The 26,281-nt window shown below is 43.5% G+C and overlaps 1 protein-coding gene across 1 annotated transcript in view; it reads left to right on the top strand.

The window, feature by feature from the left end:
* LOC115647591 (potassium channel subfamily K member 12-like) overlaps positions 1–23,719 on the top strand; it is a 56,521-nt gene extending 32,802 nt beyond the window's left edge. Inside the window, exon 2 of the mRNA XM_030554302.1 lies at positions 22,824–23,719. Coding sequence (XP_030410162.1) covers positions 22,824–23,719 — 896 coding nt within the window. The remainder of the gene's footprint in view (positions 1–22,823) is intronic.
* The last annotated feature ends 2,562 nt before the right edge of the window (positions 23,720–26,281 follow it).

Genomic DNA, 26,281 nt, shown 5'->3' with positions numbered 1-26,281 from the left:
TGAGTTACACAAGTGCAAACATTTAAATCAGTGAAGTTACACCTATGTAGGAGAGGAGAATTTGGCTTGAGTTTTTAAAATGCAGCATCAAATATACATAATGCCTTACATGTAAGTGCACTCAGGAAGTTGGTTCTGCTCACACTTAATTCAATGACAAAACGTCCACGGCTGTCTTGTGACACACATGGGCTCTGATCCCACAGATGATTTACATGTATGCCCTAGGAGAAGTCCCATTGACTTAATAGTGTGTCAGGTTAAGCACATGTGTAAATCTTTCCAGAACTGGGGTCATGGTCTGCATTACAGACTAATTAAATATTTCCAGGACAGCAGAGCTAAAATTATAGCAGTTTAATTCAAAATTAACATATTTCTGTAGTAAATTGCATTTTGCAAACAGATAAAATTAAATTGTTCTTGTCTTTTCAAAATATTGAGTTTGTCTGAGTGAAAAATGCAACACAAATATATTTCTCTCTCTCCACCTTCTAAAATTGTAGTTCAACGGCCATCTGAAGAAAACAATAGGAATCAGGTTCTCATGCTGACATTCCTCTCAGCGACTGATGGCATGTTCTCATATCGAAAAAGGGAGAAGCAATCCTAAATAATTAGCAAGTTAGGAATGTGTGCCAAGGACTGTTAACAATACACAAATAAAGCTACTGAGAGGTGCCAGGATCCAATCCTGCTCCCATTGAGTTTTGATATTTATTTCAATGCGAGCAGGATCTCTTTGTTGTTCATTTCCCCTTCCCCCCAGCCCAGGTCTGCTCCTTGAGGCCTGGCCCTGAGTATTGCTGAATGCTGACTGACTTCTGTTCTCTTTGAAAGAGTTACAAGCCCTCATGTTTCAGGACATAACAGGTGTAAAATGAAATTTGTTTGTGGGGAGGTTACTTCATAACTGCCTGCTGCCAGATCTCTCACAGCTTCTTCAAAGCAGCTGGCACTGGCCGCTGCTGGCGAGAGAGGACATTTAACAAGATGGACCAATGGGCAATTCTTCTGATCTTCTGATGTTTGACTTTCAATACCAGATAACTAAGTCCTGTTCCCTAAGCATAGCTATATAAAGGTCTTTGCTTATAGTCATCATCACTTTTACTCTGGTGGGCACTACATTTGACTTCATTTCTTGGGAGGAGTAATCTGCAAGGATTACTGAGATCTGTTTTGAAGAGCACTATTACCTGGTCCTACTCCTAATACAGACACTGGTCATAGGTTATATAGCCTGAGATTGTCTATGATAACACGTATTGAAACCATACAGATGTTTTTCTTTTCCATATTTGCTATCTTTTGAAGCAGCAATTGTGTATATCAAGTATCTCTTTCTGGTCCAGTGGAGCAGTGCAGAATGTTGTTCTGCACACTTTGTATTGCCTCAAATACTTAAAAGAAACCATTACTGCCAGTAAAATCAATGGCAATTGGAAGCATATTATAACGCAGCCATTTAGTTTTATAATATCATGGCTCTTTATGCAAACCATTTTAATTAGCATCTAAAAATAAATACACAGAACAATTGTTTCTGCTCAATATAAATTCAGATCTTGAGTGTCTTGCAAGCTTTGCACCAATTCAAACAAATACTGGATTCATGAGGTCTTGTCTGGGGTTTGTGCCCAGCCATCCAATGAATATCAATGGGCAAACTGCAGTTGAAAGTGCCTTATTCTCATCTACCAAGCCTATCTATCCCCACTGAGATGGCACCTTGCCCTGGGTGGGGGGCCCAAGAGCAGCCCCTGGGCTGTGTTCCTATCCTCAGAGCCCCCCACCCAGGGCAGATGGAGGGGCTGCGTTGCGACTCCCCACAGCTGCCTGTTCAGCTCTTACCATGGCCAGGCTGTGGCTCTGAGGCCCTGCCTCCTGGCCAGAGCTGGGTTAAGGTAAGAGCCAGGCAGGCAGCTGTGAGGAGCCTGGGTCCTTCTATCTACCCTGAGTGGGGGGAGCCTCAGGGGACAGGGACATGCACAGGGGGCTGCTTTTGGGCTCCTCCCACCCTGGGCAGGAGGGGAGGTGGGCTTCCTGGCCCTGCTCTGGCTTGGCTGGGGGCAGGGCCTCTGGGGAAGGAGTGGAGTCTTGGGGGGTAGAGGAGAGGTGGGGACAGGGCCACTTTTGGGAAGGCTCTGCCGCCCCTGCCTCTATCCACTAACTCCCTAACACCATCCCACAATACACATGCCACCTCTAGACACCAGTTGCTCCATTCTCCCCTCACAAGCCCCCAGCTGGCACAGCCAACCAGCTTTGCACAACGGAGTGAAAGGGGAAAGAAAGCATAAACTGTGTCTTGGACTTTGCATTTGATAAGGGCAAGGGGCAATCAAACTGGTTTGCAGGGGCATCTATATTTGCTTAAGCTTGCTCTGGCCAATTTAGAAGGATTGGATCTAATATCAGAGAGGTGAGTTCAGTACAGAAGTCTAGCAAGACAGTCAGAATCAGCCCTAGAAGGGACAGAAGGCACAGCAAGAACAATTAAAAGTGTGTGACAGGGACACAGAAGGCTATTGTTAGAGTTTATTCACTTAGGCTGGCTCATCCCTCAAAAACCCAGCTTTATCTGTCACTAATTTAAAAAAACAAAGCAAGATGCTGATAAATTGGGTAATAATTACAAGGCCAGCTAGGAAAATCTGTATGAGCAATTCATCAGTGTTAGCACCTGTCCTTAAAATACTGCTGAAGGACTGTAGTTAACAGGTTTGCAACAACACATCTCTATTAATTATTTTTGTTTGGATAAAGGAAATGTTGAACACTTGAGATTAAAGGAGGCTGTTGGGTTTAAGTGGTTAGACAGAGGGAGCTGGAATTAGAGTGCAGTTGATTGACGTATTGAATGCTAATGGCTGTGCAATACAAAATCAGCTCTAATGTACTAATAACATAGCTCAGTGACATAACATATGCTAAACACCTGCATGCTCTCTGTTTGTTTGCACTAAATCAAAAGCAGAGGCAGTTCTGAGTGGATTTATTAGAGCTAACACATTTTGATTTTTTTTTTTTATCCTTCAGAATGGAGTCAACTCTAAGATTTATTACTCAGTACCTGTCAAGGCTAAATCTCTATGAGCATGGTGGTGCCAAAGAGACAAGCACACAGAATTCAGGGGTACATGCCCTCTAGTATACCCTTCATTTGGTGTAGCCAGCTGTATACCTGTCTCACTTCGCTGGCTGGCGCAAAGAGGTGGGGGCATGCAGGGCCATCCTTACCCATATGCAAAGTACGCAGCTGTGTAGGGCACCAGGAAACTTGGGGTACCTGTGCAGCTGTGTACTGCTCCAGCCCCCACCCAGCCCCACCTCTTCCCACCCCCTAGGACTGCAGCAGGTCTGCGTCTGCACTCATCAGTGACAGGAAGTGCAGGGACCTGGCCTCAGCCATGCCACTGGTGAGTGCTGGGGGGGTGGTTCCCCCCTGCCCCACAAGCTAGTCCCCACCCCCCACAGAGGCTTGGGGCCAGTCCCCCCATGGGGGGGGAGGGCTGCGTAGAGCCCCAGAATAGCTAGGGATGGTCCAGGGGTACTCGAGGACTTTTCCTTGGTCTTACTTATCTGTTTTGTAAGTCCTGGCTTCCTGGTTTCAGTGACCTGTAGTAGCTTTTCACACTGTACTACTGGCATCCTAGTTAAACCTTGGTAAAACATGTTTCAAAACCTTTGCTTTGATTTTTTGCAAATACAAGTAATAGCCACCTGCTATAGGTCATCAGCAGGGATTGATCCTTAGATCTCTCCATCTAAAAGCTGAGAGTTTCGACTGCTTGAATTAAAGAGATACAGCCCTAAATCAACAAAGTACTTAAACATGTACTTAACTGCAAGCATGTGAGTAGACCCATTGACTGAAATGGGACTACTTACATGCTCACAGTTGGGAATATGCTCTAAGGGCTCTGCTGCATATCCTTTCTTTTTCTTTCTGAGGCCCCCCTCCAACATGCTATAAAAACTCCACGGCCCACCTGTGCCACAATAACTGGTTTTCTGTATATAAAAGTCAGGGCTGGGTTAGTAGGTAGCAAGCAAGGTAATTGCCTTGGCCTCCATGCCACAGGGGCCCCCATGTAGCTACATTGCTCAGGCTTCAGCTTCAGCTCCCGGTAACGGGGCTCAGGGATCTGGGCTTCAGCCCCATGTGATGGGGCTTCGGCTTTCTGCCTTGGGCCTCAGTGAGTCTAATGCTGGTTCTGCTTGGAGGCCCCCCTGAAACCTTCTTGAGGCCTCTCCTAAGGGGACCCGGACCCCTGGTTGAGAACCACTGGTAACAAACATTAGTGCTTTAATCGAATTGGGGCCAATGTCCCCAAACTGGCAGCTGTAATTCACTCATTAACTTCTTCTGTGAACCATCCATTCCCATTAGTGGGAGACAAAGACCTTGTGCTGTTGGCAGACTAGGTCATGCCAGAGTGTATTCAGGCCAATTCACCTGTGTATTAGTATAGATCAAAGTGATTGTTGAAGGTAGAAGAGTGTATTTGGTGTTTAGACGTCAAAAAACTAATGGGATGTTATTTGCATTGCTTTTTCTTATCTATATCCTGTTATGATGTAGCAGAAAACATTTACATTGTGTATACCCCTGTAACTAAATAACCCATCACAGAAGCCTTGTGAAATCTAATGAAGGATGTTATCACAAAAAGTGATAATTTCAAAGTGAATGCCCATTGTGTGTAATGACCAGAGATCAGAGATTCAAGGTGCATTCCTCATTGACTATCAAAGGGAAAGCCCACATGGGTAGACACGCTGTCAGCTTTTCTGTCAGAAGGAAAGATCCTCCTTCTCTGGACTGTTTGGACTCTTACAGGGAAGCGTGCCAGATGCAAAGCAGAGATCGCCAGAGGACAATCTGGGTACCCTGAAAAGACTTCTGGGACATTATAGAAAATACCAGTTTGGGGTATCTGCCTTGTTTCCTGACACTCTGCCCTGAGGTAGGCACTCACTGTTACGCACCAATGCAGGCAGCATGACAGATCTAGGCTGTGATCATGTGATTTAAACAAGCAACACCATTGATTACAGGAAGCCGCCGTGAATCAGCTAACAGCATGGTCATACCCTGACCACCAACTGAAAAGGAAGTCCTGATACCCACCATGAAGTCAGGAACCTATACCATAGGCAAAATAGGACCCAAAGATTGTTTACTGCAGAGAGAGGAGAAAATTGTGGTATGGAAAAAATTTCAATGCTCTCTATGCAATTTTAATTCTGTAATATTCTGCACTTCCATTTACAAACAAAACTACATTATTCCATTTTGAAGATACTGACACTGCAACATAACCAATGTTCCGGTACTCAAGTGTCCACAAACAAATAAAATCAGTAGCAAAAATAGGAACTCCCTTGTTCCCCAGCACATTCTCTTAATTGAGATGTATATTTTGAAGTCTAATTATCCCAAGCAATTGTTTTCTTTCATCAGGAAATTAAATGCAAAATTCTGCATTAATGTTAAAGTAGCAGAAGGTAAAATTGCAAAAAGCCAGACACTGCAAAAAATAAGGCTCAAGCCAGAATCCCGTCTCATGTTGCACATATGTAGCAATTTTTATTCCTTTATTTCTGACTAGAGGTGTAATATAGTAATAGAGTGGGTTTAATTATACACTGTAAATAAATTATCCAATGAATTTATCCCTTGTTTTTCTCCTTTGTCAATATAGCCTAATTTCTCTTCAAGTATTTTACCCTTAATAGTCAAGGAATAGTTTATGTAAACAAATTTCAGCCTATGAGTTTTTGGCAAATGATTCACTTTGACTATCTACAGTTAATTATTTATGGGGAGTAGTTGGTCACCTAAACCACATGCTACTTTGTCTGCCTTTTTATTAAATAACAAAAAACTTTGAAAACAAAAGAATAGAAACTAGCAAAGTCATTATTTTTGGGGTGAACTTTCAGACAAATTATAATGCTAAAATATTGGAAACTTTTGTTATTCACAAATATTTTCATTGGTAGCCACTTGAATATTCACAATCAGCAAATAGGATCTTGCAAATATCAGTGGCGCAAACTCATTTTTATTCATATAAATGTTTGCAAATGAACAGGAGTCCACAAAGAAGGGCGTTTGAGAGGGGGAGAAGGAGATCCCCCTGCTGAACGAACAAGCCCACATGCTAAGGATTTAACTGATCACCATATTTGGGGTCAGGAAAGAATTTTCCTCCAGGGCAGATTGACAGAGGCCCTGGAGGTTTTTCGCCTTCTTCTGCAGCATGGGGCATGGGTCACTTGCTGGAGGATTCTCTGCAGCTTGAGGTCTTCAAACCACAATTTGAAGACTTCAATAATTCAGACATAGGTTAAGGGTTTGTTACAGAAGTGGGTGGGTGAGATTCTGTGGCCTGCATTGTGCAGGAGGTCAGACTAGATGATCATAATGGTCCCTTCTGACCTTAAAGTCTGTGAGTCTAAGTTGGGCTGAGTGAGTTTGTTTGGCTCTTTGTGAGTTTCTTTCTCTTTCTGAAAAAGCAGCAAAGAGTCCTGTGGCACCTTATAGACTAACAGAAGTTTTGGAGCATGAGCTTTCGTGGGTGAATACCCACTTCGTCGGATGCATGATCCAGACTAACACAGCTATCCCTCTGATACTTTCTCTTTCTGGTTATTTCAGTTATTTCAGTTACTGGGTCAGTTGGGACTGTGCATCTGAGGACTCTCTGAGCCTTTGTTCCCTAGATCATCCTTGATCATCTTTGATCAGCTACAATCAGCCTTGTGATCACACTCCCCCTGTGTGATTAATGAGAGGGTAGGGCTGACCTAGGAGAGAAGGCCTTAAAAGCCAGAGGCTAAGCAAGCAAGGGACCACAAACAGGGGAATTTAGAGGGCACAGCAAACAGGGGAGTTTGGGAGGGAGTTTGTGGGTGGAAGATGTAATATAATAATTATGGTTAGGAAAAGCTGCATCGCCAGTGCCAACGCTGCTCCTGTCTCTTCCACCTGTGCCTGTATCCAGACAAACAACCTAACCCTGGATGCCTCTACCCAGATCCTGGTGTGGATTTGCAGAGACTGTGGCCTGCATTTCCCACTCATAGAAAGCCAGGCTGGGGGGACCATCCAGTGTGAAAGTTGCCTGCTGGTGGAACCTCTCAGGAAGCAGGTGGGAGAGTTAAATGAGAAGGTGGCTAGGCTGAGCAGCATCCATGCCCATGTGGAATTCATCGAGAGTATTCACATGGAGACATCCAAGGCTGAGGAGGCTATCCTGCTACAGAGGACTGCTGTCATGCCACGGGGGGAGGAGGATATGGCTCTGTCACAGGGAGGACACTGTCTGATAGTTGCTTCTGGCAGCGGGCAGTGCTCCATTCCTACTCCCAAACCATCCACCATAGTGATGGAAAACCGATATGCTGCTCTGGCAATGAGTGATGAGGAATCACCCCTGAAGGAGGAGGAGAAGCCATATGCCCCCACTCCCAGGAGGAAACGTAGGGTACTGGTGGTAGGTGACTCTCTTTTGAGGGGGACGGAGGCAACCATCTGTCACCCTGACATGACCTCCTGGGAGCTATGCTGCCTGCCAGAGGCCCATATCTGAGATATTACAGAGGGATTGTTGAGGATCATCCGGACCTCTGACTACTACCCCATGCTACTCATGCATGTGGGCGCTAATGATACTGCGAGGTACTGCAGGTGGTTGTCTCTTCAATCCTTCCAGTCAAGGGTAGTGGGTCAGGCAGAGACTGATGCATCCTGGAGGTGAATGCCTGGCTGTGAGGATGGTGTCACCAGGAGGGCTTTGGCTTCGTTGACCATGAGATGCTGTTCCAGGAAGATAAGCAGAGATGGGGTCCACCTATCGAGGAAGGGGAAGAGCATATTTGGATACAGACCTAGTGAGGAGGGATTTAAAATAGCTTCAAAAGGGGCAGGTGACCAAAGCCCACAGGTAAGTCAAGAACATGGAGACCTTTGGAATTTGGGGGGGGAACATGGGCTGTTATAGCAGGGATAAGGGAGAGACAAGACAGAACTGGGGCGGGGGAATCAAATCAGTATTTTAGGTGTCTGTATAGTAATGCAAGAAGTATGGGGAATAAACAGGAAGAACTCAAAATGGTAGTAAATAAACACAACTATGACATAGTTGGCATCACAGAGACCTGGTGGGATAATATGCATTACTAGAATATTGGTATAGAAGGGTACAGCTTGCTCAGGAAGGACAGGCAGGAAAAATGGAGGTGTCACCTTATATATTAAAATGTATACACTTGGACTGAGGTTGAGATAGAAATAGGAGACAGACTTTTTGAAAATCTCTGGGTAAGGATAAAATGGGTAAGGAACGAGGGTGATGTCATGGTCTACTATAGACCACCTAACCAGGAAGAAGAGGTGAATGAGGCTTTTTTTAAACAACTAACAAAATCATCCAAAGCACAGGACTTGGTGGTAATGGGGGACTTCAACTACCCAGACATCTATTGGGAAAATAACACAGCAGGGCACAGATTATCCAATACATTCTTGGAATGTATTTGAGGCAATTTTTTATTTCAGAAGGTGGAGACAGCTACTAGGGGAGAGTCTGTTCTAGATTTGATTTTGACAAATAGGGAGGAACTGGTTGAGAATTTGAAAGTGGAAGCAGCTTGGGGGTGAAAGTGATCATGAAATGATAGAGTGCATGATTCTAAGGAATGATAGGAGTGAGAACAGCAAAATAAAGACAATGGATTTCAAGAAGGCAGACTTTAGCAAACTCAGGGAGTTGGTAGGTAAGATCCCATGGGAAGCAAGTCTAAGAGGAAAAACAATTGAATACAGTTGTCAGTTTTTTCAAAGAGACATTATTATGGGCACAAGAGCAAACTATCCCACTGTGGAGGAAAGATCGGAAGTATGGCTTAAACAGGAGATCTTTAATGATCTAAAAATCAAAAAAGACTCCTACAAAAAGTGGAAACTAGGTCAAATACGAAGGATGAATATAAAGAATAACACAAGTATGCAAGGACAAAGTTAGAAAGGCCAAGGAACAAAACGAGATCAAACTAGCTAGAGACATAAAGGGTAACAAGAAAACATTCTACAAATACATTAGAAGCAAGAGGAAGACCAAGGACAGGGTAGTCCTGTTGCTCAATGAGGGAGGAAAAATAATAAAAGAAAATGTTTTCACCAAGAAGGTTGGTGTGATTGGACATCTAACATTGTGAATGCCAGTAAAAATGAGGGTAGGATCAGAAGAGGCTAAAATAGGGAAAGACCAAGTTAAAAATTACTTGGACAAATTAGATGTCTTCAAGTCACCAGGGCCTGATGAAATGCTTCAATACTCAAGGAACTGACTGAAGAGATATCTGACCGTTAGCGATTGTCTTTGAGAAGTCATGGGAAACTGGAGAGATTCCAGAAGACTGGAAAAGGGCGAATATAGTGCCAATCTATAAAAAGGGAAATAAGGAAAACCCAAGGAATATAGATCAGCCAGCTTAACTTCTGTACCTAGAAAGATAATGGAGCAAATAATGAAGCAATCAGTTTGGAAACATCTAGAAGATAATAAGGTGATAAGTAACAGTGGTAGACGTGGTATATCTTGACTTTAGTAAAGTTTTTGATGCTGTCTCGCATGACCTTCTCAATAACAAACTAGGGAAATACAACCTAGATGGAGCTACTGTAAGATGGGTGCAAAACTGATTGGAAAACCATTCCCAGTGAGTAGTTTTTGGTGGTTCACAGTCATGCTGGAAGGGTATAACGAGTGTGGTCCTGCAGGGAAAAGTTCTGGGTCCGGTTCTGTTCAATATCTTGATCAATGATTTAGATCAGAGGTCGGCAACCTTTGGCATACAGCTCACCAGGGTAAGCACCCTGGCAGGCCGGGCATTTTGTTTACTTGCCGTGTCCGCAGGTTTGGCAAGTCATGGCTCCTATTGGCCACGGTTCACTGTCCCAGGCCAATGGGGGCAGAGGGGACTGGCACGGGCCGAGGAATGTTCCGGCTGCCGCTTCCCGCCACCCCCATTGGCCTGGAGTGGTGAACCATGGCCAGTGGAAGCTGCAATCAGCTGAACCTGAGGACGTGGCAGGTAAACAGATTGGCCTGGGCTGCCAAGGTGCTTACCCGGGTGAGCCGTGTGCCAAAGGTTGCTGATCTCTGGTTTAGATAATGGCAGAGAGAGTATACTTATAAAGTTTGTGGACAATATCAAGCTTGGAGAGGTTGCAAGTGCTTTGGAGGATAGGATTAAAATTCAAAATGTTCTGGACAAACTGGAGAAATGGTCTGAAGCAAATAGGATGAAATTCAATAAGGACAAATGCAAATTACTCCATTTAGGAAGGAACTATCATTTGTGCATGTGCAAAATGGGAAATGACTCCCTTGGAAGCAGTATTGCAGAAAGGGATCTGGGGATCATAGTGGACCTCAAGCTAAATATGAGTCAACATTGTAACACTATTGGAAAAAAAAGCAAACATCCTACTGGGATGTATTAGCAGGAGTGTTGTAAGCAAGACATGCGAAGTAATTCTTCTGCTCTACTCTGTGCTGATTAGACCTCAACTGGAGTATTGTGTCCAGTTCTGGGCGCCACATTTCAGGAAGGATGTGGACAAATTGGAGCAAGTCCAGAGAAAAGCAACAAAAATTATTTAAAGATCTAGAAAACATGACCTATGAGAAAAGATTGAAAAAATTGGCTTTGTTTAGTCTGGAAAAGAGAAGACTGAGAGGGACATGGTAACAATTTTCGAGTATGTAAAAGGTTGTTACAAGGAGGAAGGAGAAAAATTGTTTTTCTTAACCTCTGAGGATAGGACAAGAAGCAATGGGCTGAAATTGTCCAGCAAGAGAGGTTTAGGTTGGACGTTAAGAAAAACGTCCTAACTGTCAGGGTGGTTAAGCACTAGAATAAATTACATAGGGAGGTTTTGGAATCTCCATCACTGGAGATTTTTAAGAGCAAGTTGGACAAACACCTGTCAGAAATGGTCTAGATAATACTTAGTCATGCCATGATTGCAAGGGACTGGACTGGATGACCTCTCAAGGGCCCTTTCAGTTCTATAATTCTATTAAATCAATGTTTGTGTTATTCGACCAGCTCTGTTGCAGAATACTGGATTCTCATAAGTTATATTGTTTAAATCCAAAAGAAATATAGAAGGAGTCCTGGCAAAATATACACGATATGAAAAAGGGCTGAGAATGTTACTGCTGGATCCTTAACTTTTGCATGTTCTGACTTTGAGATTTAAATTTTGCAGTAATAATGTTGCATTAACACAGTCTTTTGAATTTAATTAGTTAAGCAACCACTGTATACCTGAACTGGTCTGAAAGCATAAATCAGGAATTATTTTGGAGCTGGAAAATAGTGTTTCTTTGTAAACCACGAATCACTATCTGGGTGGAATCTACACTTGGGAGCAGTTGGCAATTATGAACCATTTGTTAACTGAGGATACATGGGGATATAGCTGTGGGAGGAGTGGTGGGAAAGGGACAATATCATTTTGTAAATTTTTTTAAAATTCCCCACTCCTTTTTTAGCTGACTTGTTATATACCTTCAATCCAAAACTTCTGAAAAATCAATTGGGCAAACATAAGATTACTGCACAACTCAGCAGTGGAGAGAAACAGTTTTCTATAAAATCCCAAGGCGGGGGGGAAAATCCTACAGCGGTGGCAAATTTCACATCTATGTTGGAATAATATTGTGTATGAGATCTTGTTAATCTAATTGGAAGTCTGTCAGTGATTGGCACATTAGAAATGCTAAATATCCCTGTGGATTAGTTTGGAAATTAACGCCACATATGTAGGATGTGAAACCATTTTCTTCTCTGGATTTGAAGAGATAAGTATGGAAAGCAGAAAACAGGTCCTGGCAAGAGGTTCATGGATTGTCTCTATCTTTCCAGCTAAGGTTAATGGCAACACACTCTCTAATGGTTTTCAAGAGATTGCCATAATACTCATATACTGTAATTGATCTGGATAACCTAAAGCTATACTCCCCAAGTGCTTAAATTAGAACTTCTCTTTAGTGTAGCTAAGATAAATCTAATGTCCTTTAGCAGTTAGCCCTGAAATAAATTGGCTTCTGTTTGGATTCAACAAGGCTAATTTACCCATCAGTTAATCCACCAATGTAACTTTCCTCACACCAGTGAATTTAAAGCAGGGATGAATTTGGCCACTTAACTTTTACAGCCTGAGAATAATCCAAATGATTAATTATTAAGTAACTAGTCTAGACAGAAAAGGTTTTGTGTTTGAGACATAAAGGATGTAGCATTTGGAAAGTAGATCAAATTGAGAGTAGGATCGCACTATGGTTTATAGAAATGGGGGTAGGAGCAGGAGAGAAGCAACACTAAGACCTCAAGTCGGCAAAGTACTTAGTCACCTTGTGACCATGGTTGCTGGAGGGGCTATACTGAGAATACTCAGTCAGAGCAAACTGCAAAGAAGAGGCAGACAATCCCCCAAACTGGTGGTTTATTCTATAATTAGACTCACCAAGCCAATAACAAAAAAGCTTCTGTAATACCTTACTGATTATCAAGAAGCTAAACTATAGTTCCCTTTAAGCAATCCAGCCTTTGGCTCCCACCCAGACAGCCAAGTATAGCGAGGGTTATTTAAAACCTTATTCACCATATATAAACATCTACCAATCCCAAGGGATCAGACACATTACCCATTGGGTCAATGAATATTTCAGATCTCACCCAAATGCAGGCTTACAGCCAATTCTTATTTTCTAAATCTAAGATTCATTTAAAAAGAAAAGAGTTACTGTGGTTAAAAGATCATTATATATATATAAAGATATGAACAAAGTTCTTAGGTCAATTTCATTACTGAGATGGTGAAGTTGATGATTTGTATAAGTCCTTCCAGAATTGGTTAAATGGGTTATAGTCCAATAGGCAGTCCATGTGCACAGTTTGTTCAAATTCTTCCATGAAAAGGTGCAGGACTAATCCAGAGGAGACCTCAGTCTTGTGGCTTGAACTTCCTCTGACAAAGTTTAAGCTGATCTGAGATAAAACAGGACCAGGCCTGAAACTTCCTTTATAGTTCTCTAGCAGGCTGATAGCATCTTAGCAGACATTGCAGCAGGGGTCTTCCTGGATGAAGAATAGGCAGTGTATACTGTTGCTTTGAAGCTCAACTTCTATTTTCTATGTATATATCTGTAAACTAGTAGTATTCATTAACATAAGGCAATTAGCCATTCAGACTATCAAGGCATTCCATTATGACACAGACAATTTAAACTGAAGACAATGCAAGTAATATTATTTCCTGCAGTATCTTACATCTTGGATCTTAAGGTTAATTGAACCATCCATATGCATAATGTAATATAATTAACACATGAATGGGAATTAGCATCCACAAGCTAATCTGGTTACCCTGATAATTTCTAACAAGATATAGGTAAATACTGAGAAATACAATTAGTATCTATTCCTAATCCTCTAGGAATACAGGCCTATATTTTAAGAACTCTAGTCAATTTAACATGGCTTTCCTAACTGTCTACAAGGAATGGCCCTGTTTATCATTTCAATAAGTCCTTACAGGTTGTTTTTGTGTCACACAGTCTGGTGGCTGTTTAACCCTTGCTGGCTCAGCACCATATACCTGCTTAACTTTAAGCACATGTGTAGTCTTACTGGTCATAGAATATCAGGTTTAGAAGGGCCCTCAGGAGGTCATCTAGTCCAACCCCCTGCTCAAGGAAGGACCAATCCCCAAATAGATTTTTACCCCTGTTCCCTAAAGTACTCCCTCAAGGACTGAACTCACAACCCTGGGTTTAAGCAAGCTAATGCTTAAACCACTGAGCTATCCCTCCCCCCTTAATCAAGTGGAGTATGCACAAGCTTAAAGTTAAACATGGTCTTCATTAACAGAGGCTTAAATTGGTTGCTTTCATCTATATTTCATCAAAGCTAAAGTAAGTTTGGCGGGATAAAGTTGTCTGAGGCAGCCTTCGTTTTTGCTGTGCACTCTGAAAGTCTGATTCACCATTGCTCTGCACTTTGCATAGACAAGAAGCAAGGCATTGCAAAATCAGACTGCATGGTTCCACTATTGCCAGCCTCAAAGGTTCAAAAATCATGGGTCAGAACCCCCACAAATCATGAGATTAGCACAAAAATCATGTGATAAATAGTGTTTTGGTCTCTCTTTTGATTTTTTTTTAACTCTCCCAGTGCCAGGGTTGCCAATTTTGTGTGGATATATTCCTGGAGGTTTCATCACATGGCAATATTTAATTGAAGATTAATCTTTAATTTCTGGAGACTCCGGGACAATTCTGGAAGGTTGGCTACCCTACCCAAAGCACATGTGGGACCATTACTGTTTCCCACTCCCAAATGTATTGGAAAGGCAATTTTTGGCCCCTGCTGCAGGATCTCTCACCCTCACATCTGCCTGTCCCCCTGCCTGCCAATTGATTAATTCTGTCAAGCCCCAGCACCAGCCCTGCTTCTGCTGCAGCTCCCAGGGGTTCTTCCTTCCCCTTTCCCAGGCTTAGGCCATATGTCCACCATAGTCCCCTTCTCAGGTCTGATGTTGCAGGGAGGGAGAGGGGAGGGGAGAGGAGCAGAAAGGAGCTGTCTGGTTCACAGGAGAGGAGGGTGAATGAGGAAGTGGAGCTGCTGTGCTCTTTCTGCTCCCTCTTCACCCCTCCCATCCTCTGAGAATGGTGTTGGGTCCTGTGGGAGGGGTAGAGAGCAGTGCCTGCATCTACAGCAGCCCTCATTGGCTGCTCTTCCCAGGAGGTGAGTGGGGAAATTAGCCACTCAGATAGGAGTTCATCCCCTCCCTCTCTCCCCCTCCCCCCCCCCAGAGCTGAAATTTGCAGGAGGGCTGGGGGTTCTCACATCACTGTCCAGCCCTGGCTGAAATTCTATGTGCAAAAGAATCTCAAGCACTGGCAACATACTGGACTTCCTATGGCCTCCCAGGTAACAGCTGGGGGCTGACCGCCAATAACAAAACTAATGGTCCTGTATCTAGGGGATCACAGAGCAGTCATTCAATATAGTGATGAGGACCTGTATGTTCCTGGCCTAACTATGCCTTTTCAAGCTCCACATCCTGCCCCCATGACTCCTGCCCACCCTATGGAACGGGGTGGGGGAGTCTGCTCAGAGTCTATGGCTCCAACTGTGTAACTTTTGTAGAGTTACTTTTGATTTACATTGGTGTAACTGAGATTAGAAGCAAGTTCTTGATGTGTAGTATTGTTTGTAAAATGGGCCAGATCCTTAGCTACTGTATAAATTACTCCTGGGGGAATTCTGCATCACTGTGCAATGCAGAATTTTGCAGAAATGAACGTGTGCGCAGAATTTCCTTTCCCCCACAGAAATGGGTGCTGCTGGCTGTCACTAGGGGCCACTGGACCCGGCAGCTCACACATAGAAGACAATGCTAGGGGAAGGGAGAGGGAGCTAGAGGGTTCCTGGCAGGGGCGGCTCCAGGCACCAGCGCAGCAAGCGTGCCTGGGGCAAGCCGGGGGGGCCACGTGCCAGTTGCTGTGAGGGCGGCAGTCAGGCGGCCTTCGGTGGCATGCCTGCGGGAGGTCTGCCGGTCCCGCGGCTTTGGCGGCAATTCGGCGGCGGGTATGCCAAAGGCGTGGGACTGGCAGATCACCCGCAGAAATGCCGCCAAATCCGCGTGACCAGCGGCTGAAGGCTTCCTGACTGCTGTGCTTGGGGGAGCAAAAAACATAGAGCCACCCTTGGTTCCTGGCAGCTGCAGTTCCCAGCATGCCCTGAGGGAATGAGAGGGCGGCGCAGAGGAATCTCTGTGCAACCCTGGGACCAAGCATTAGGCTGTTTCTCTCTTTGGATCCCTGGGCTGTGAGGGGCTATAACTGGGCTTTGGGTTGGTGGGGGTGTGGGTATCTGGGTAAGGGAGGGCTCTGCAGCTGGTCTTGTGGGAAGAAGGTGTCATAAACAGATAGTTAAGGGTTAATGTCTCTTTTACCTGTAAAGAGTTAACAAACAGGGACCCAAATACCTGACCAGAAGACCAATCAGGAAACAAGATACTTCCAAATCTAGGTGGAGGGAAGCCTTTGTTTGTGGTTTTGGGTTTGTGTGTTGTTCTCTCTGGGTCCTGGACGGGACTAGAGGTGCAACCAGGTTTCTGCCAATCTCCCTGCTACAGTCTCTTATCTATTCAGAATAGTGAGTAAGTAAAAAGGCGGTTATAGTCTTTTAACTTGTTTTTCTTTATTTGCAGATGTGTACTTGCTGGAAGTAGCTTAAATTGTGTTTCTGCTGGAGAAAGCTTCTTTCTATTGTCTATAAGCTATAAAAACCCTGTATATTTACCATGTTGATTACAGAGACAATTTTTATGTTTTTCCTTCTTTATTAAAGTTTTCCTCTTTTTTTTTTAAATCTAATTGATTATTTTGGTTATCTTTTGTAAGACTCCAGGGAAGGGAGTCTGCACTCACCAGGGAATTGGTGGGAGAAAGGAAAGGGAGGAGGGAAGAAACACCTGCTCTCTGCGTTTATCTCTGTCTCTCTCTCCGGAGAAGAAGGGAGGGGGAAGGTAACATTCCTCTCAGGGTGGTGATTCAAGGAGTTGAATCACGGTGGTCTCCTAGTGTGCCCAGGGCGGGAAAGAGCTGGGAGGAAGAAAGGAGGGGGAAGGGAAATGGTTTATTCCCCTTTGTTGTGAGACTCAAGGAATCTGGGTCTTGGGGGTCCCCAGGGAAGGGTTTTGGGGGACCAGAGGATATCAGGCCCTGGAATTCGTGATTGGTGGCAGCGCTACAGAATCTAAGCTGGTAATTAAGCTTAGAGGACTTTAGGCTAGTACCCATATCCTGGACGCTAAGGTCCAGAGTTGGGAATTGTACTATGACAGAAGGTGCAGGTATCTGGGCTGGGGGGGCCCCACAGCTGAGCTCTGGTGGGGAGGAGGTTTGGGTGTAGTGGCTGGGCTCTGTTGGGGGAGGGGTTGTGGGTGTATAGCCCCCTGGCTGGGCTTGGGGGAAGGAAGGGGGCAGAGAAACAGGACCTGGGGTGTCATGGGGATTTCTTTAACTCTCTAATGCTGGGGGGATTTTTGTGTGTGTCTGTATTGTTACAGACATACTTGCTGACAGGTATTTTGAAATAAATTACCAAAATAATTGAAACTGGTGTGATTATGTACTGTAATTTTTGACAATTAAAATTTGCAGAATTTTGCAGAATTTTAAAATATTGTGTGCAGAATTTTAAATTTTTTGGCAAAGAGTGCCCTCCGGACTAATAAATGTATGTTTCAAAAGAACTTAGGGGGAGGGATAGCTCAGTGGTTTGAGCATTGGCCTGCTAGATCCAGCATTGTAAGTTCAGTCCTTGAGGGGGCCACTTAGGGATCTGGGGCAAAATCAGTACTTGGTCCTGCTAGTGAAGGCAGGGGGCTGGACTCAATGACCTTTCAGGGTTCCTTCCAGCTCTATGAGATGGGTATATCTCAAATTATTATTATTTATTAACTATGCTGAAAGATCTGGACTAATTTCAACCTAGTCTGTTAATTGCTGATTCTGCATCCATTAACAATACTACACAGGATTGCAGAAAGATATTTGCATGATACATGTTATTCAGTATCCTGTGTATGCTGTATAGCTTGTATAACAGCATTAAGCATCTATAAGTCTTTGAAAGCAATTTACTACAATGTTGCCTGGCCGTGTTTACTTATTACTATTTAATGATTTGATGGCATCCATTATTCTTTTCTCTTTTTAAAGTCTGGATTACATTTTCTTTTAGCTCCTCTGTTCATTTTTGCAGGAGAGTATCCATTCAAAATACAGAGCTATACTTTTTATTTAGGATCATGGTTGTTTCATAGGTTCAATGTATAATTTTTCATAGTAGTCTCCAAATTATCTCATTATTTCTTCTGTTCCTGTAGGATTGTGTATCTGTCAAGGGGTATTTCATTTTCATTGAGTTCTTCTAGCTCTCTCCCTGCTTCTCTTGTCCCTTACAAAATATTTGTCTTTTGCTGTATCATGGCTAATTGTTGAAAAGATTGGTAAGCGTTTGCTTGCCGTGTTCTACCTAACTCCCAGAACTCACAGTTTCCTTATTCTGCCCCACTGATGTACCACATATCTGATACAAAGAAAGAAATTTAGGATGAGATCCTTATCCTCCCTCCAGCTAGTTTACAAAATGTAAAAGGGAAGTAGCATTGAAAAGGGGCCTTAAAAGCCCTGTATCTAACTAGAGGAGGATTCCCTCCCATGTGGGTGCTGTGAAAAACTGGCATAAGGCTGCCTCCCAAGGACCCTTCAGAAGTTCAAGTATAAGGTGTCCCAGGGTGGGGCCAGAGATAGAAGGGGCACATCTGAGGCAAAGTCACATCACTCATCACTGTGGAAGTTTCAGGAAATGCTGAAGCATATAGGACAGCCTGGACAGGCTGCTGTAGTTTAACCACCACTAAGAGGAGGCCTCTCCAGCCCCTGGAACAGCCTACGCTCAGGAGGTTACAAAGATGGCTTAAATTCCCCTTAGTTTCCTTGTTGTGCTCTAGAGGCACAACACCTCACCCTTAATTTCTGGGGGCCCCCCTTAACTCCTAGGCCTTTGTGCTGAAGCCTCCAGCAAGCCTGCCATTTTGATGTTGACTCCACTAGGAACTGGACTGATCCTTTCTCAAAGGTTAACAAACAGCCATCAGAAGATAGTTACTCTTGCGCACTACCATGGTAGACCAAATTTAGACCCGTGATCTAGAAATGAAAGGCTCTGTATTACCATTCCTCTGAGCATTTCATTGTATAGTCTGGCACACAGGCTATTTATTATTTTACATCTCTGTACAACTTTGCAGAACCTCCCAGACAGGTTTTCACCTGGTGAAATTGTAGTCATTGTCACAATGAGACTATGAAATGAATAATGACTTCTAATGGTTTGAATTCCCCAGAAAGCTTGAGCATGGATGCCAGTTCTTAGGAAATGTCCGCTTTTGAAGATCTACAGCATAACTTACTGGGGAAAGATCTGAATACATAATTGACAACTTATGTTTTCTCAGTGTCCTTGAGTCCTTCAAAAGCCATAGGAGGGGGGAAAATCAGTTTTCAAGCATGATTTGTGTGGAGGTGAAAAAAGAGGTTGTAATCTCTTTTCTTTAGAAGTTCTGTAAATCTCTCCAGCTGGCAGATGCCACACTTTAGCTTTTTAATGTTGCTATGATATGTAGACTCTCTGTAAAGTTAAGTTTCTCTCTTACTAGTTTGAACCCTGACTATAACAGGGTTCCAAAAAGAACTAGATAAATTCATGGAGGCTAGGCCCATCAATGGCCATTAGGCAGGATGGGCAGGGATGGTGTCTCTAGCCTCTGTTTGCCAGAAGCTGGGAATGGGCAACAGGGGATGGATCACTTGATGATCACCTGTTCTGTTCATTCCCTCTGGGGCACCTGGCACTGGCCACTGTCAGAAGACAGGATACTGGGCTAGATGGACCTTTGGTGTGATCCAGTATGGCCGTTCTTATGTTCTTAGTTGCAGTGTGCAATTAAAGATTTCCCTCCCTGTGATGGGATTCACAGACCCCTCACTAAGACTATAGGAGTAATGGAGCAGTTCTGGGCCCAGAAGGCCCTGACCTTCAGCAACTGCACAGCATGCTCCAAATGGATGGCCTGCTTAAAAGGAGACTCTGACAGTCAAGCAGGGGAGAGTGAAGGAGAGACTGGCAGCAGGCAGGTAGCTGGGCTGTAGCTTCTGGGACAGAGGATCTATAGGAGAAGAGTCTGGACTATGGGTAAGACCCAACCAAAAGGCCAAGGGCCTGATACCCTTTTTTCTTGCCTCTCTCCCCTGATAAGGGGAAGCAAGTGGACACTGAAAAGTGGACTGGGAAGATCCAACTAAATGTTTGACCTAGTGAGACTGTGGAAGCAACCTTCTGCTAAGAGGGAAACTGAGTGTCATGACCACACCCTAAAGTGGAGCGAGAACAGGACGAGGTAGGAAGAGCCCCAGGAAAGGCTCATCTGTTGTACCAGCTAAGAGGGACCAAGGCTATGTCGGCAGGAGAGCTTAGCTACAGGAGAGCTTAGGCATAGCTAGATGGTTGGGTTCAACGGGTAGTGATCAACGGCTGGATGTCTAGATAGCTGCCATTATCAAGCAGAGTGACCCAGAGGTTGATCCTGGGGCCGGTTTTGTTCAACATCTTTATTAATGATCTGGATGATGGGATGGATTGCACCCTCAGCAAGTTCACATATGACACTAAGCTGGGACGAGAGGTAGATAAGCTGGAGTGTAGGGATAGGGTCCAGAGTGACCTAGACAAATTGGAGGATTGAGCCAAAAGAAATCTGATAAGGTTCAACAAGGACAAGTGCAGAGTCCTGCACTTAGGAAAGAAGAATCCCATGCACCGCTACAGGCTGGGGACTGACTGGCTAAGCAGCAGTTCTGCAGAAAAGGACCTGGAGATTACAGTGGACAAGAAGCTGGATATGAGTCAGCAGTGCCCTTGTTGCCAAGAAGGCCAAGGGCATATTGGGTTGTATTAGTAGGAGAATTGCCAGCAGATCTAGCAAAGTGATTATTCCCCTCTATTCAGCACTGGTGAGGCCACACTTGGAGTACTGTGTCCAGTTTTGTTCCCCCCACTACAAGAAGGATGTAGACAAATTGGAGAGAGTCCAGAGGAGGGCAATGAAAATGATTAGGGGGCTGGGTCACATGACTTATGAGGAGAGACTGAGGGAACTGTGGTTCTTTAGTCTGCAGAAGAATAAGGGGGGATTTGACAGCAGCTTTCAACTACTTGAAGGTGTGTTCCAAGCACCATGGTGCTAGACTGTTCTCAGTGGTAGCAGATGGCAGAACAAGGAGCAATGGTCTCAATTGCAGTGGGGGAGGCCTAGGTTGAATTTTAGGAAACACTATTTCACTAGGAGGGTAGTGAAGCACTGGAATGGAAGGGAGGTGGTGGAATCTCCTTCCTTAGAGGTTTTTAAGACCTGGCTTGACTGGGATGATTTAGTTGGGGTTGGTCCTGCTTTGAGCAGGGGATTGGACTAGATGACCTCCTGAGGTCTCTTCCAACCCTAATATTCTATGATTCTATTCTAATTACAGGATATTTTTAGGTAGTTGTGAAGTATCTAATTAAATTATTTAAACAATTCTGTTAAAAAAAGAAAACTATAGTATATAGCATTATTAAATGTGTTTTACATGACATTTGCAAAGGGGAAGTTTGTGTCTAAAAAGCATATGGCCATTGATAGCTGCTTTCAACTAACTAAAAGAGGGTTCCAAGGAGGATGGATCTAGACTGTTCTCAGTGATAGCAGATGACAGAACAAGGAGTAATGGTCTCAAGTTGCAGTGGGGGAGGTTTAGGTCGGATATTAGGAATAACTTTTTCACTAGGTGGGTGGTGAAGCACTGAAATGGGTTGCCTAAGGAGGTGGTGGAATCTCCTTCCTTAGTGGTTTTTAAAGTCAGGCTTGACAAAGCCATGGCTGAGATGATTTAGTTGGGAATTGGTCCTGCTTTGAGCAGGGAGTTGGACTAGATGACCTCCTGAGGTCCTTTTCAATCCTGATATTCTATGATTCTAAGGTTTTGATATCATGTGCTCACAATACATTAACTGCTTGTTTGAACTCAGAAGCAATATTTTATTTTTTCTTGGTTTTCATTCCATTCATGAAGCTTGTACTAGTATAGTAGCTTGTTTTAAGTCTACAGGATTCCATAATTCTTACTGCTGGTGGGGTTTAATAAAAGTTTCTACTATTTTTTCTATCAAAAATTGAAAAAGTCTGATGACTGGATACAATTTTTCTCACTTTCCAAAAGCAAATGAAACAAATGTAACTTATTCAAAATATTTCACATGCACAGCAACAAAAATATATTATCTGGAAGACAGACAGTTCTGTCTTCTAAAAAGTTGAAAGAACTGAGTTTAGAGCTACAAAACCTAGATGTTAGCTATTTACTAACTCTTGGTCTGTGCCTGTAGGGAATATCATGACAGCACTGAAGTCAAGGGGTGTTTTGCAATGGAGCCACGATTTCACTCATACCCCTTCGTGCAATGATACTTTCAGGACAGTTAGTCTGGTTCTGTATTTGAACAGAAGGCTTTGAAGGAAGTGCTCTTACATTTAAAAGATAATCAAGGTTCAAATTCCTTTACTATTGTACACATTGAAATCTGTCATCTGTTAGCAGGAGTTGGTATAATCATAGTGAGACCTTAACTTGAGTGGGGCTACAATGATTTACAGCAGTTAAGGAAATGGTACCTTGGATATAGAGAACTAAGCTTTCCAGAGGTTCATGCTGGCTTGAATGAACAGAAGCAAAGATGTGGTGTATTAATTTAACATCGTTACCAAGTGATTTGAGCTTATGAATTCCAATTTTGCTGAGCTGCTAATATAGCTCCTCCAAACACAATAGCTCTTCTCTGTTAATAACTTACACTTCATCTCCTACAGACTTTTTTGCTCCCTCTTGAATCCTGGTCACGTTGTCCAGCATTCTGGAATCTTCCTCACCTCCTAAGAAATAATTCACTGTAATTAAGGCTGGTCCAAATTGAGTTATACACAGCACAATTTCACTAGCTGGTTAAACATATTCCAAGCCAATTGTCAAAGTGAAAGGGGATGTGGTGGATTAAGATATACTAGGAGTATATGCAGAAAGAGCTATGTCGTGATTATAATTACATTATCTGTGCCTCTGCAGGTTTTGGAATGACCACACCCGCAACAGTGGCTGGAAAAGTGTTCCTCATAATTTATGGCCTATTCGGGTGTGCTGGGACTATCCTTTTCTTCAATCTGTTCCTGGAGCGTATTATCTCTCTCCTGGCTTTTATTATGAAGGCTTGTCATGAGCGGCAGCTGCGAAGAAGTGGTCTTCTACCCCCTAACTTTCGAAGGGGATCAGCTATCTCTGAAGTGGACAGCCTTGCTGGATGGAAACCATCCGTTTATCATGTGATGCTGATTCTGGGAATTTTTGCCTTTACACTGGCTTGCTGTGCCTCAGCAATGTACACAGCAGTGGAAGGATGGAACTACATTGACTCCTTATACTATTGTTTTGTCACATTCAGCACCATTGGCTTTGGAGATTTGGTAAGCAGTCAAAATGCAGTGTATCAAAATCAGGGATTATACAGATTTGGAAACTTCATGTTTATATTAATGGGTGTATCTTGCATATACTCCCTTTTTAATGTCATATCAATTGTAATCAAGCAAGTTTTAAACTGGCTGTTGAAAAAGTTTGGATGCAGGTGTTGCTCAAAGTGCCATAAATCAAGTGCCCGCCTTGGTCGTCGCAATGCCATCACCCCAGGAAGTCGCTTCCGTAGGCATAACATCTCTGTGGAAACTGATGGACAGTATGACAGTGACACAGAGGGGAGGAGGCTTTCTGGTGAAATGATTTCAATGAAGGAGCTCACAGCATCAAACAAAGTCTCTCTGGCCATTTTGCAAAAGCAGCTTTCCGAGATGGCCAATGGGTACCCTAGAAATGTCAGTATGAACAGCAGACAAAATGGCTTCTCTGCAGGCATTGGTGCACTAGCTATCATGAACAATAGGTTGGTAGAAACAAGTGATTCTAGGTAGAGTTTTTGACAGTCTCTTCTATAAGATAATGACATTTTCTTATTCTTTATTTAATAAAAACCAAGTTATTAGGCTGATCTTATCATGAGCTTATGGAAGTTCTTAAGTGAAGAGATAAACTCCAAACAAGCAGCAGGTCTATTTTTATTTTATTTTTTTGAAGTCTTCTCTGGGTTGCAATACCATCTTTGCCCTAATGTGTTTTATTCTCCACATGGCTGGTGTTGGGAATGGCATCATACAGCATTTGACATGCATTTAGAACAGAGCTGAAGTGTAGGGGGGCATGCAAAGTCAAGTCCCGCCCCCCAGATTGGCCTGCTGGGGGTGGAGAGGGAGAGGAGCTCTGTTCTTCTCTCCCTGTGCCTCCCCCTGGCATGTTCAGCCATTCTCCGTGGCAGCTGGGTGGGGCGAGGGACAGAGCTGCTTCTCCCTGGCTGGGAGGCAGTGACGGCCTGCTCCCTTCCCATGCTTGGCTGCCAGGGACAGCAGCTGAGCGTGCCAGCGGGAAAGAGGGCTCTGGCTCTCTCGGCCCCAGTCAGTGGTAGTAGAGCCCAGGCAGGGAGCAGGCTGCCATTGCCTCCCAGTCAGGTTCTCTCAGGCAGAAATGGCTCCATCCTGCTTCCTGCCCGGCTGCCAGGGAGAGCGGCTAAACATGCCAGGTGGGAGGGGGAAGTGCAAGGAGAGAAGGACAGAGTCCCTCCTCCGCCCCCCAGGTAACATGAGGTGGGAAGAGCATGGCAGGCCCAGGCTGGGCACAGAGCCAAAGTGGGGAGGGGTTGTCACTGGACAGAGGAGATACGTGAGGCAGTCATGTGTCTTCCCCTTTAGATTGTGCCCCCCCAGTATGGGGAGGCATGAGTCTATGATTTAGAAGAATGATGTATGTGGCTACGTGTGAAGACAGTGCCCTAATCAAGATGCTTTTCTTCATTGTAGAGAATGGCCTGAACCAAAATCCTGAATCTAAATGCCACTGAACTCTGGAGTACTTCAGATCTGGATTCAGCTAGGCCCTTTCTCTGTGATGAGCTAAACCAAAACCCCAGAGTTTAATATCCCCAACACCCAAACTTTGGTGAAGTTTGGATCTGGACCTGAACTTTGCACCTTATGCTCCTCACTGATCCATTAGAAGCCAGTTTTGTGCATAACACACACACAGCACAACAAATATACTAGCTTAGGTGTCTATCATGCTCCCATTGAAGTTAATGGAGGGGAAATTCCATTGATTTCAATGGTGCAGGGAAAAGCCCAGTGAATTCCCATGGCCATGAATTATTTTTTCCCTCCACCAAATTTTCGTGTAAGATGGTCTGTAACATTAGCTACTATCTGATTTCAAGAAGTTACATGGTTATCAGTTAAAATTACTCTGGCTATACATGTGAAACTATTTCTAGCTACTGAGTGGCTGAAGTCAGCCAAAGGGCAAATGCATCATTATTAACTTCATTTGATGTAAGAAAAGCCAATACTCACCTCGGATCTCAAGTGTTTTCCTCTCTATTACCCAGGAAATACATAATCACCACATGGTTTATTTCATTGTTGATGATATAATTTGCTGCTGGAAATAAATTGTCAACTTAGGCTTTTTCCACATCTATATAAATTCATGGTATGCCTACATCTTGAATACTGCGTGATCTGGTTGCCCCATTTCAAAAAAGATATATTGGAATTGGAAAAGGTAAAGAAAAGGACAATATGAGGAGAGATTAATAAGACTGGGACTTTTCAGCTTGGAAAAGAGATGACTAAGGGGGAGATATGATAGATGTCTATAAAATCATGAGTGGTGTGGAGAAAGTAAATAAGGAAGTATTATTTACTCCTTCTCATAACACAAGAACCAGGGGTCACCAAATGAAATTAATAGGCAGCAGGTCTGAAACCAATAAAAGGAAGTATTTCTTCACGCAATGCAATGTCAACCTGTGGAATTCTTTTCCAGAGGATGTTGTAAAGGCCAAGACTATAATAGCGTTCAAAAAAAGAACTAGATAAATTCATGGAGAATAGATCCATCAATGGCTATTAGCCAGGAAGGGCAGGGATGATGTTCCTAGCTCTGTTTACACCATGAGCAGTTTCTTCTTTCCTACCACTGTACCCTAAAGAGTGCTGAATCTTATGCTGTGCTGCACACTATGTTTACAAAGATAAGAAAATAAAAACGCGTGTAAATCTCAGCATTAACATCACTACTGCATGTAGTTTGGCGTACTCCAAACCAATTTCTGCATAGCTGAACTACATGGTTTTTAGGTCCTCAACATTTTGCTTTCTATGAAATTGAGCTTTGCAAAATGTTTTGAAAATTAGCTTGCAAAATTCACATTTAACCTGAAACTTTGAGGTTTTGTGCACTCAAAATTGCTAGCAAAAGCATGAGATCAACCATATTTGGCAATTTTGTCTTACAGACCAAAGAGAGGAAGGGATAAAATAATACCCAGAAAGTCACACATATATCTGACATATCCAGAAATGGATCCCCACAGGAGTTTGTTGGGATGGGAGTGACTGGGAATGTAAGCATTCTGGCTCTGCCTC

This window comes from Gopherus evgoodei, chromosome 3 (assembly GCF_007399415.2).
Source record: "Gopherus evgoodei ecotype Sinaloan lineage chromosome 3, rGopEvg1_v1.p, whole genome shotgun sequence".
In the NCBI taxonomy this organism is placed as follows: domain Eukaryota; kingdom Metazoa; phylum Chordata; order Testudines; family Testudinidae; genus Gopherus; species Gopherus evgoodei.
The sequence above is the reverse complement of the archived record's forward strand: the minus strand, read 5'-3'. Positions and strand labels throughout refer to the sequence as shown.